This window comes from Acromyrmex echinatior, chromosome 1, assembly GCF_024713525.1.
Source record: "Acromyrmex echinatior isolate Ae372 chromosome 1, ASM2471352v2, whole genome shotgun sequence".
NCBI classification, from domain to species: domain Eukaryota; kingdom Metazoa; phylum Arthropoda; class Insecta; order Hymenoptera; family Formicidae; genus Acromyrmex; species Acromyrmex echinatior.
The window spans coordinates 6,809,621-6,822,691 of NC_141852.1; the positions used below are offsets into that span (position 1 = coordinate 6,809,621).

At 34.7% G+C, this 13,071-nt stretch overlaps 1 protein-coding gene and 1 long non-coding RNA gene across 13 annotated transcripts in view; both read right to left on the reverse strand.

Moving 5' to 3' along the window:
• Positions 1 to 12,579, reverse strand: part of heph (polypyrimidine tract-binding protein 1 heph) — a 532,621-nt gene extending 520,042 nt beyond the window's left edge. For 2 of the 12 annotated variants that reach the window (XM_087409801.1, XM_087409779.1), the window contains exon 1: positions 10,316 to 12,579. Coding sequence is in view for 9 of the 12 variants with exons in the window: in XM_087409779.1 (XP_087265905.1) it covers positions 10,316 to 10,323 (8 nt within the window). In the remaining 3 variants the exon portion in view is untranslated. The remainder of the gene's footprint in view (positions 1 to 10,315) is intronic. The other 10 variants (XM_087409827.1, XM_087409787.1, XM_087409797.1 and 7 more) reach the window with 8 other exon arrangements.
• Positions 9,175 to 10,309, reverse strand: LOC147910900 (uncharacterized). Its single transcript, XR_015546253.1, has 2 exons — positions 10,112 to 10,309; positions 9,175 to 9,848 (listed from the first exon to the last, which is right to left on the reverse strand). It is a non-coding gene; the product is annotated as an uncharacterized LOC147910900 (long non-coding RNA).
• Positions 12,580 to 13,071: the final 492 nt, after the last annotated feature.

Sequence of the window (13,071 nt, forward strand, 5' to 3'; positions counted from 1 at the left end):
TATACGCTACTGCGAGTCTTGTCTATTTTAATTATCATCGAGCGCTGCAGGTCGGCCCGATAAGCATTTACCCGTGGCAGAGAGCCGTGCACGACTCTGGTTCGATGAATGCGTCGATAGCGGCAAAATGCGGGCGCGTTCTCGGTACCATATACGGGCGGTGCTATGCATTCACTATGATATTCTATGAAGCTGCTGTGACGATGCATGAAGTTTGACCCGCGCGCCGCACGCACGAAGGTATAGGCTTGTTACGGTGTAACGCAACAACGTAAAGGCTCGCAACGCGTGATGGAACGACGAGGCATAGTTAATGCCGGTGAATTGGTACAACGGAATGGTAACAACGCAATGTCGATTTAATCAGATTCGAAATTAGGAGTCGTTTCCGCCTGTCCTCGATTTCGCTTCGTTGGTTTCATTATCGACACTTCGTATTGAGATGTAAAAAGTTGCAGTAAGAAATAAATAATGCGACGCAATATTGCGACACTGTCGAGCTATTCACACTAGAGCTAAACAAGAGTAGCGTAATTCTTTTATTTATTAATGTCGACAACTGGCTTGTATATCGACTCCTTTCGACCGCCATCCATTTTAGATCAAATTGATCTATCATCCAATAAACGGTCAGTGATTCTATAATATAATTAGTTTTAAGTTTCACTTATTGTTAGATCCAACAAGGAATTAGAGATGAGATATCATTTATGTAACTTTTGATTGGATTTATGTAACATTTGATCTGTCATATTTCTGGATGATGCTTAATTAAAGTAAAATGAGATGCATGGAGATATCTATCTTATTCTAACTTAAGCAGTTAATTCGCCATATTGAGGATATTTCGGTGTCCAATCTCTTATTTGAGAATCTCTAAGAACAGAAAAAAAAAGAACTATCGACGTATAGCATTGGATGGAGTACAGAATTGAAACTATCTTAATCGTTACTACTAGTCATGTAATCAAGACTATGAGATATTTATTGTTAGTAAATTTTACTTACGCATAAGTTGATACATTTGTGTCGAAAGTTATTTTTACATTAAAATCATATTTATTAATTTTATATTATATTTAATTTGACAACCGCTTTATGCAATGTTAACACGTATAGGATAGGTCATAATACAGTTATTCACTTGAAAGAATACACTATTGTTTCTCTTCTACTTAAACCAAATTCGCCGTACAGAACAATAGTAGAGAGTTCTATGCCCATTTCTCTTCTTTATTGTTAAATTCATAATGTCAAATTATATACTCAATTTGAGTTATTTTTAATTATTTCTATATAGGTCACTGCTGTTATTCAATATGTCGTTAATTTATCTAAAACAATGAAGTAAACAATTTAATTCAAGAAAATGTATTAAATTTGACTTAAATTTAGTTATTATTTACTAAATGCATACATTAATATAGATGTTTACGTTGAAACTAACTATAGAAATGGATTGATTTATATTTTGATTTATACATAGGAATTAAAAACAATAAAATTGTTGTTTAATTCATGAAATTGGATTGACTTTTTTAATATCTAACAGTGTTCCAAAACTGTCAAGATAAAAAAAAAACAAAAAAATTTCGCTACATCCACTGTATGATGGAAAAAACCTAGATTAGATCAAAGATAGCAGTTGTTTGTTAATATCTAAAGCCTTAATTCGCACGAAAATGAAGTACAAACATCGACGTAATGAAAGAATTCGATTTAGCGAATTTTTATACGTGTCTCACTGTAGATCTTCACCTTCGTGTTCTTCGCGCGAATCGCATTTAAGTTAGGCCCGGAATTAGACAACGCATTGAAGATTGAGATTGAAGATCGAAGATTGAAATTGGATCAATGACAGAGGGCAAAGAAATTTTAGCTCCTATTGTTTCGATTGGTCGAATTTCAATTCATTTTCTTTCAGTCTTCAATGCGCAGTCTGATTCCGGCCTTATGCTTGGCAAGACGCCGCGGATGTCGTACAGGTGTAACACGCGCGCAAATACAAGAAGTACACTTCCGTGATACGAATACTCGGTAATTTTATCACGACACGACGGACAGAACTTGGTAATTTTACCGCGGCGTTTGCGCAACGTAATGGATGCAAAGAGAGATCCTCTATCGATGCGTTGCGAACAAATGGCTCGGAATGCATCCTAACTCATGGATGTTTCGATGATCCGCGGAAATTCGTGTTTAATAATTCTCGCGAACCGCCTGATTTAAGCACTGCCAGGTTCATCGCAGCTGCATCGACGGTGCGCTGCGCGGTCGCAGTGAAATGTAATATCAGATACGAAGATGGATGGCGAGTCAGTATTCATGCACGTTAATTTAGTCTTCACATACATTAATAACGCGGCCGTTATTGCATATATAAGATGAACGTGACTGGACGGCGGTCGATACAAAAGCGATTCTGCATTCGGATTGTATCTCCGCATTTTCAGGCATAATTTTACACAATTTTCTTTCAGGTACGGTTCATCATTTTCATTTAATTCCTTCAGTGCGGTATGCATGCGGATTGAAAGAATTTAAAGAAACAAAATATAACGAAGAGAAAATATTAAATTCGTTACATATACATTCAGTACATATTTATCTCGATCTTCAGCCAATCACAGCTTGAGCCATGCACATGCATGTTTTCTTGATGGATTGATTGCGTTCTAGTAAATTAATAAAATTGCACAGCACAATTCCTAGTTGATAATTTATTAAAATAAAAGCAAGAAAACATGTATCGCCGCTGGCTTAAGTTGTGAAGATCGAGATAAATATTGAATTTAATGAAACAATATTTTTTCATTGTATCCGCTGGTTTTAGAGAGCATTGAAAGAAAAGTATTTAGTATTTGTGACTATAATTACATTTGGTAAAATAATTACGATTAGGAATTTCCATTTTTACAATTATTGCTAATAATGTTGGTAATAATGATTACAATCTGTTTAATAAAAGCATGACCGACATGACTTTCGAAACATTTTTCGTGTCTTACTATTTTGGCAAATTTTCAGTGATATTTGTTGTTTCATATTGCTTTTTCAGCTGCTTTCTAAACGCCTACTTTTTGGCAGCTGCTTCCTGCGACATTTCCGGTCCTTTATATGATGCACAGAAAAAAATTTCCGAATTTTGTATTAAATATATTCTTTAATAAAAGTCAAACAATAAATATGATCAAATAAAGGAAGAATTCTTCTCTACTCTGCTCATTTAAATTTCTTGATGTAACAATTCCTATATATAAAAATTTTCCCGATTACACTTTTATTAGACAGACTATGTCGTAAAATTGGTAAAAAGCATGCTTTTAAGATAAATAATTATCGACAATAATTGATGAAGATTAGACAACTTATTAATATTTAGTATTGATTGTGTACTATATGTGTATTTTTTCCATTTTTTTACAATAAATATTTAGTTTAAAAATTATTGTACATCATGCTTATTGAATTGTATATTTATAGTTCTACATAAATATATAGTTGATACTGAAAATACCTATAATTAAATTCTTCAATTATGGTAATTACTACTTTTTTTCTCAGTGAACAATGAGATACACTTCAAGATATTCAAATCTCTCTCTCATTTTTTTACAATATTTTGTAGTTATTTACAATCAAGTTAAATAAAACTATTAATGAGTTTTTCTACACTTCTTATGTAGTTCTTATATATAACAATATTATTGTAACAAATTATATTTTATAGAGATGTAAATAAAGCTTCGAAATCGCTTTTTAAATCGCAAGAAAAATAAATACAACTCCAACTTTGACGGAAAAAACCACGATTCTAAATCAGTATTGACAGAGTAAAGACATTATCGCCGACTCATCGGCGGAGTGCCAATCCATAATGCATAAGTCGAGTCTTTCGCAACGAAACATTTCCACCAAAAGCTACATTCGTAGGTTGCTACACGTTTCCGCGAGTCATGCCTTACGAAAATACGGCGTGAAATCTGACACGATTTTGCAAAATGTACGAATTCAGTCACCTAGATTCTAGTGTCGCAAAAAAATTCGCGAAAATTCAAAATTGCGAGGAATGTACGCTGTTCGCTTTTGTGTGCTTCAGGCCATCCACTGCATTCGGATACCTTACGCGGAGTAGATTTTTTTTTTTTCTATTCGATATCACTCGATGGAAAACATCAGACGAAAACGAAGCGAATAAGGAAAGAAGAAAGTGAAATCAGATGAAGCGGATCGGACAAAAACAAATCGCAGGCGAACAAGTCATTCCTTGGCGCCGAAATCCACGATTGCTGCCAGGCATCTCTCACTGCACGCTTCTCGCAGCGACGAAATCTAATTCCGGCTTAGCATTACCTACGTGAAACGAATATAGCGGTCGCCGTGACATAGTAAACTCTCTAGTGGCGGTAAAACGCAACGGTCAATTCATCACGACAGCGGAACGAGCGGCGACTTAATTAAACTGAGAGCGTTCAATTAATTAATTCGCCGCGTCTAACTGGTCCGGTACGTACGCATGTAAAATATGCGCCAAGGAAAAAGGAATAAATAATCGCGATAGGGAAATTCTTATCATCCAACGATAGGGACGAAATAAAACACTTTGTCGAAATCGAGGCGCCGACGTGACCGTGGGTTGATAAAATCCGTTCGTTTGTTCGCGCGGAAGCGAGTTACCGCATGCGCGTCCGAATACCGACCGAAGGGTTTAAAGCCTGATGCCAACACACATGGCACGTGGCAGTCCGTGATGCGTGAAATCGAACTCGCTGCCGCATTTCGCAAGAAAACCGCGACAGACGCCAAAGAACCGTTCTTGACGATCGAGTTACATTAGAAGAGTCGCCGAATGCGGACATAAAATTTTGTTAAAGTTTCTGAAAGATAAGAAAAAGAATTGTATTAGATTGAAGTTCATAGCGCTATTTCATTTGTATCGTGTATATTTTTTTTTTAATTTATTATACCAGTCGATAGAGCAAAGCATTTCGACTTTAAAAATCTGATTTTTTTTTAATTAGTGATTTTTAAAGAAAATATTTTTAGAGAAAAAATACTCCTTTTATTTAATCCATGATAATTCAGTAACAAAAATATCTTAGGAATATTTAAAAAAATGATTTTGTAGGGAAAACTTTAATCTTTCATGTTAGAAAATCGAAAATTTTTACAATTTTTTTTAAAACAAGTTACAGCTACCAAAATGAAGAAAAAGATTTTCCATTTTGTTCAGCTCGTAGTTTTCTAATGTAAAAATTACCAAACTCAAAAGACATAATGATCTTTCGAAAGTAGAGAGTTTAAACTATAAAACCATTTTCTTAAATTAAACTTTGTTCATTTTTAATGGAGTTGCATGAATTTTGAAGTTCGTAGCGCTACAAATTTATGTTCCAATCCAATATATTTTTTGCACTAAGAAAATTTCTGACGAACTAATCGTCTTTTGTGTACATAACATAATTTAACAAGTATTGTCACATATTCACGATTCCATATTTACTTAATCCGACTATTGGTTATTACTGACCAAATCAAATCTCAAATTGTGAATCAAGAGCTATAAATAAAAAGAAAGAAAAAGAATCTTCGACGATCGAAATTGTGCGATATCGGAATCACTATGTTTAAGGTTATCAAATGACCTGCTTTTCTCAAACATGTACCTCTTTTAAAATGTCCGAGAATATTCGACCAGATTTTCAGCGTGTCCAGGGTATATTCTTTTTAATATTATATTCTTATTATGGAAAAAAAACTAAGACCGAAAGTTATTAAGCCCATCGTACATGAAATATAATACAGCGTAAGCTGATCATTATTGTATATATATATATGTGTATATATATATGATAAAATATTCGAAAATTATTAAGTATTCTTACATAAAGTTTTATTATTGTTACTACCTATTTTTATCGTTCTTGAAATTTTGAAATATATATACTTTTTGTTCCACTTTTGAGTTCATATATATATTTTAATCTTTAATAAAAACAAAATGTGGGAGATCATTTTGCCGGACCCTGTATTATTTTGTATACAATTTAAATGTCCTACTTTTGAATTCTGATGTTTTATTTTTGCACTACTTTTTAATCAGGAATATTTACTCAGTTTATGTAGATTAGGTTAGATCTGATAATCCTAACTATGTCATTGAAGTATATAAATATGCATTGATAACTTTTTATTATCTCAGCGTATTTATTTCGGCAAGCAAAAGAATTAAATTCTAAGCGATCAAAATTCAATAATTTTTCGGAAAGAGGGTCAGCCAACAAATAATATGAATTTGCGCTAATCGCATTACGCGTCAACGAACACTCGATAAATATACAATTCTTTTGAATATGCAAATTTGTTTTTTTTTTATTTAGCATCCTCACAATGCAGTTTTAAAATCAGCAGCTGCTGAAATCGGAATACTGAATCAGACGCGAAACGAGTCTTTCATCAAACGCGATCAATAGAGCATTATATTTTATGCAGAACAGTGCAAAAACAGATCATGCGATAGTGAAACTTTTAGCGAAACAGTATTATATTTCCTCTGTACACAATTTCATTTCTTTCTTGTTTCTATAAAATATTTTTTTTAACCGATTTTGTACGTAAAACGCTTTATAAAAAGGGTTAACTTTCCGGAACTAACGTCGAAATCTATTATGCTACTGACGCTAAAACTATACAACTCATTTAATTTATGTTAATTAAAAAACATTAATTAATTTCAAGAAATCAAAATGACAAGTCATATAGAAAAGAATGGATACTAAAATTGAATTTCAAGAAATCAAAATGATAAGTCATATAGAAAAGAATGGATACTAAAACTGAATTATTTCAACTTTCATAATATAGATAAACTTCAGAGTTCTCTTATTTTTTTTATTTTTTATTCTTTAATAAAATCTGTCCATTTCTATCAATATAGATTAACTTTAATCTCGGTTTAATTTGTTCTTTCTATTTCTCAGAATAAAATAAAAAAATTAAACCGATATTAAAATTAATCTATTGATAAAGAAATCATCATTACTCTTTTACTCTTTTCTTTCCATAAAATAAATTATCACATAGTTTATCTGAAGATGAAATAACGCTTTCATAACCGGCCCTAAATAAATGCATTTTAATAAGAATAATTCAAATTTTCAGATGTAACATACAAAAATTTAATTGTTTGACATTTTTGACAAAGAGATCCATAACTGAGTGCGTCCGATAGACCTACTTCTCAGCACCGAAGGGTTAAATACCGAGTTTTCTCCTACATAAACATATATATCTCTCATATAATCGCGTACGATGTTATCGTACTAAGGCTAAGAATCGAACAAATGCATGTAGGGCTAAATCTACACGAGCGAAGTAATCCGAGAAGTCAGAGTACAGATAGAAAGCCCTCTTTAGACCCGAATTTATCCTGAAAACATTGCGGTTTTACGGCGCTCCGCGCCGGTGAAATATAAGTAGAGCCGCGTTATGGAAGCGGCGTATTCGTGCACGGTCTGGCAAAAGGACGCCAGCGGGCGTGTAAATGTACATACGCGCTTTGGATACGTATTGGATACTGTTGCGCGGTGTAATCGAATATTACTCATAAAATACGGCGCGCGTGAAAGCCGAGCGGGGCTACGCTGGCTTTCATAAACATGGCTAAAAGCTCCGGGAGGCTCGTCGCCCGGGAACAGTGCATAACGTTCCCACGTAAATACACCTCGCTACGTATATCTCATGACGTACGTACGCAACTTCGATTTCTGCGAGACAGTGCGAGACGACCTCGAGAGACGAGAACCTATTTCTTTGTCAGGAAAAAAAAAAAGTCTACGCGCTCGCAGCGATCGAAAACGATCATTGGTAGTATTGATATCTGGCGATACATCGTGCTTCGCGTTTAGCAATTTACTTTCAATGACAATTTGATACTCAAATTGTTTACTGATATATGTTGTTAAAAATTCTTTATAAAAATTCCCGAATTTTTCCCAGGTATCAAAATTTCATAGAAAGTTAGATAAATTATTTTAAATACGAAGCGCCACTACGGTCTGAATGTTAAGATATTAAACTTATATTATATATATTCATATCAATGAATTAATTTTAGAAATGATAATTGCGCATAAAACTGCCTTGAGGCAATATTTTTTGCAATAAGTTTATTACAGTTTTTTAAATTTGGGAAATTTGGAGGGATTATTAATATTTTAGATTGCGTTGAAAGTCCAACAACCATATCGGCAGGCAATTATCATTTCTGAAATTAATTCATTTATATGAATATATATAATAGATCAACATCTTAACATTCAAACGTAGTGGCGCTTCGTATCTAAAGTAATGTATTTAATATAAATGATCTTGTTTCTAATCTTATTGAAAATATTATAATAGATAATTTTTTAAATTCAACTTTGAAATAAAGTGGAGTGTAAACAACGCAAACAAACCATGTATTGGAAATTAGAAGATAAGAAAACTTTCCACAAAACTGTAGCTATCATTTTCTATAATTGGAGCTACGAAACTTATATCTATAACTCTTTTCTGCTAACAATAAGTATTGTCTTATACCATTATTTAGTTTCTTTTAGAAAAATTCACGAGACACGTAAAAATGTACGTAAATATACACGGATATGTATGCCATATTTATTGCTAATCGATTGTTAACATTTTTTGCATTATCAAGAAAAAAATAATCAAAGAAAAAACAATATTTTCAAAAAGAAATAGAATATAAAATTTCTCCGAAATCAATGAAATTCCTTAAAAACTCCTCAGTAAAAAAGAAATCCCCTAAAAATTCCAGGTTTTTCAAATTCTTCCAGGTATTCTTTAAAACTCAGGGTAAATCTCATTCTTAAAGATTGAAAATTAAGCCACTCTTTTTCAAAACTGGCTCAATTTCTATTCTTTAGAATGATGATCCACTCTAAAAAATTTAGAAAGTAAACACTCTACTTACATTGTCGTTATGCAGCTTTTTTATCATGTATAAAGGATATGATAATTGGCACACAAACTTAAGTAGTAAAACGTAAGTAGTAAGCAGATTGGCCAAACACAGTGGAAACTGTAAAACTGTAATCATAATAGTGATTATGCAATTTTGATTCACAACTACTTTTTAATTAAATTTTTTTTGATAATTATTTTTTATCAGAACATCAAGTAGTCATTAATTGCTTTGCTTTTAATTGAGCGCGTTCAACAAACTCAACAGTTGAGTGAACGTCTGCTGCTTGTACTCTTCTAGATTTAGAAGTCCGATTGGATGATCTAAATTCTAAGAGAATACACCAACAACAGCAGGCGCTCACTCAACTACTAAATCTGCTGAACGCACCTAATCAGAACAAAGCAAACGATGACTGATTGCTGTTTTCTCTCTGATTGATTAAAAAATAATTGTCAATCGTTAATCATAAATATCATTTCTCTGTGTAATCGCTAATGTGTTATAGCTTAGGGTTATAACGTAAGCATGAATGGCAACATGTTGATTTTTTACTGCTTACGTTTTTAAACTACTTACGTCATTATATTTAATATCTGTGCAATGACAATATAACGATACTGCCGTTAAGAGTTACAGAGTCGGAGTATTGGCTCACGTTCGCTTCGCTCGTTGAAAAACGATCGAAAGAAGAGGATATATGGTATATGGAAAAGGAGGTTTTTGTAAAAGAGCCAAAACATATATCAAAGATACATTGCAATATCAAAGACTAAAGGACTTTGACAGTGCTCAATTAATTTTCAATGATAATAAATTAGATCTCTTTTCCTTTTTCATTCATCTCGCCAAACTGCACGCGATAGCATCATCCGGGCAGCTGGAACGAGAGTTACACATATATACTCTTACAAAAACAAAGCAAGGAAAAAGAAAGGGAGAGAAAGAGAGAGAGGAAAGAATAATGCACATAATAAAGAAAAGTTCATACCTATGTTATTAGCTCTTTCTCTCTCCTTCAATAATCTATCTTGCTCCACATACAACCGCAAATCAATGCATTCTCCCGCCCCTCTCCCTCCTCTCTCTAACTCTCTCTTTCTCTCCTCTTCAACCCAATATAACATTCCGACACATACATACCGAGTCTCTACAGACTACACCCTTCCTTCTTCCTTGTCTATGCATACATTCATGCGAGCATTCAGCCGAGAACTGTCACTCTCACTTCCTTCCTCTCTTCCCTCTTCTCTCTCGTTCCTTCTCCCTTCCTCTCTCGCAGATATTATTTGGTGACAAAGTTGAACAAAATTGATTAATCATCTAGATCTAGCGTGTCGTTCTTACCCGTTCATACTGCCGTCAGCTCCCAGCGTCGACGAGCCGGCGCGTTTCCCAGGTCGGCGGGCGCGAGGTTAGGTCGGCCGCCAGCACGTCGGATGCCGCACGTCGCTAGGTCGCCGCTCAGCACGGCTGCGTGTCAGACGGGTTGAGGAGCGCGCCGCGAGAAAACAACAGGTTGCATGCACCACCGCCGTCCCCGCCGTCGTCTCGTACCTCGTACGTCGCGAGATATGGCGGACGACGTGTATCGACGAGAGCGAGCGCGCGTTGCGGACGGGTGGACGAGAGACGCGACGGCACGAGACCGCGAACCGCGAACCGCGACGGTGACGATGACGAGAGCCAGCCGGACGACGGCGCGCGAGGAAAAAGCGAGGCAAATTACGGGATGACGTGACGCGGCGCGACGCGACGCGATATGATCGCCGACGAGCGCGATGCAGCGGCGCCGTGCGGTGCTCGTCGCACGCGCTCCGTCTCGCTCCTTCACCCCACCCCCTTCTAGCGTTTCTTCCACAGCGCGATCCTTTTCTCTCTCTCTCTCTCTCTCTCTCTCTCTCTCTCTCTCTCACTCACTCACTCACTCACTCTCTCCCTCTCTCTCACTCTCTCTCTCTCTCATACACTCCGTCGACCCGCCGCGTGCGAGACGGCGATGTGACAAGTCACACTCGCGCGATTCCTCGTCAGTTACCGCGACGTAAACGACGAATTCGGACTGTACTCACGATATGCTGTACCCGCGAAGATGCCCGTCGAGGTACACGTTGACGATACACCGCCGGCACGCCCGGGGAACGGGCGTGGAGGGGAAGATCTACTATCGTAACAACGCGACGTGAAGACCGGACTCCGCAGCCGAACAGATACCACGCGCTGACCGCTTTTCGGCTGCGCCGCGCCGGTCCGGTCGCGAAGTGCATCGTCGCGTCCGACGCGCGCCACTTTCGCGCAGCGTGCCGCCATCTTGCGTCTCGAATCCAATGCAGAGTTGCATACTGCAGTGCATTAATTCGCTGGATCATAATAGCGGCCGGACTTATCGACGTTTATTTCCTACTCGAATACTATCAGCTTTACAGAAAAATTGCAAGAGACAAAAATCATTTATTTTCCTCTCATAGAACTCTGAGAATTTTTTTCAGAATTTTTGATCAACTTTTTAGTAATGCATTTTATTATTTCCGATAAATCGGGCCGCTACTATGATCCAGCGAATTAATGCACTGCACTGTATGCTTCAAGATTACGACCTGTATTCACATCATCATTATATTCAAACGAGAATGGATTGAAATGAATTGAAATGAATTCAGATTTTCAGAAATATTGATTCACGAATGCTTTTAAAATGAATGCTTTTCAATCCTGAATGCGTTTTTATTCATTTATAGGAATTTCATAGAGCATCTCTCATGCTTTTTAATCTACAAATAATATTAGCTTTTTCTGTGCATTGTGAATACTGTTCAATTCAAAATTTTGAATAGGAAATGCAGTTTTTCAATCCAATGGCATTCAATTGAATCTAATTAAATCCAATTGAATCCAATTAAATTCAAAAAAAAATATTTGCTATTTAAAATACGCATTCGGATAGAAAAAAATTTCAATCCATTTTAATCCATTCTGGTTTACTGGGTCAAGTAATATCTTAAAATATTAGAAAGTTTTTGCAATACCATTTATCCAGATACAGTGAACACTAAGGATCACGTTATCTTTATCTTAACAATTAATTAAAAAAAGAGTAATGTAACTTTAGCGTTCATTATACCTGGATCTACGTTATTGCAAAAACTCTCTACTAATACAGCTCTGTAAACGATATTCGTAGACTATTTTTATTTTAAACCGTAATTATCATTTTAAAGTAATATTTTACGATATGGCTCTTATGATTGCACATATATGATTATACATCTTAAGATAATTTTAAATATAAAATAATGAATAAAAGCTATGAATAAAAGCTTACGTTTATACAGAATTTTTACTATACGTAAAAATTTAAAAAGATTTGTGTAAATTTACGTATAAATGACAAATAATGTTGTTAATTGCATTAAGTTAAATATTTTTCATGTAAACAATATTTACATGCAATGTATATAGATTATTATAAAAACTGCATAGCGTGATACAGAAAGAAGTAATTAAGTTTTGAATGTTAATATATCTGCAGACCTTAGTATTGTTAAATAAAAATATATTCTTAAACGAGATTGAAATTTTAGAAGTACTCTAGTGCAATGATAACATAAACATAGTTGATACGTAAAACATAGTTTATATAGTTTTATGTAATATATAAATATACGTAGATATACAACAGATTATTATATTTTAAGCATAAATGCGTGTAAGTCTGATCCAAAAATTTAATATTATTTATTGTTGCACTAAACTGTACTGGAATTTTCTCTCTTGCTTTTGTCAAACTCACAGATCTAGTTTACATTTAAATTCCAAAAGTTTACTTTAAGTTTAAGTTCCAAAAATATATACCAGTTTACACTTATAGAAAATTAAAAAATAAACCTTGTATTTTATTTTTGCATCAAATTACATAGAATTTCTTTTCTTATGCTAAATATCAAACTATAGTACATCTATTCCACTTTAATATTAGCCAAATTAATATTGAAAATTATTTATTTTAAATATTAAAAGCACTGAACAACAGTGTTTTTAATACACAAATTAAACAATTATAATCATTATCTTCCAGTATTAAATTTCTACGAGAAATGCGTGAC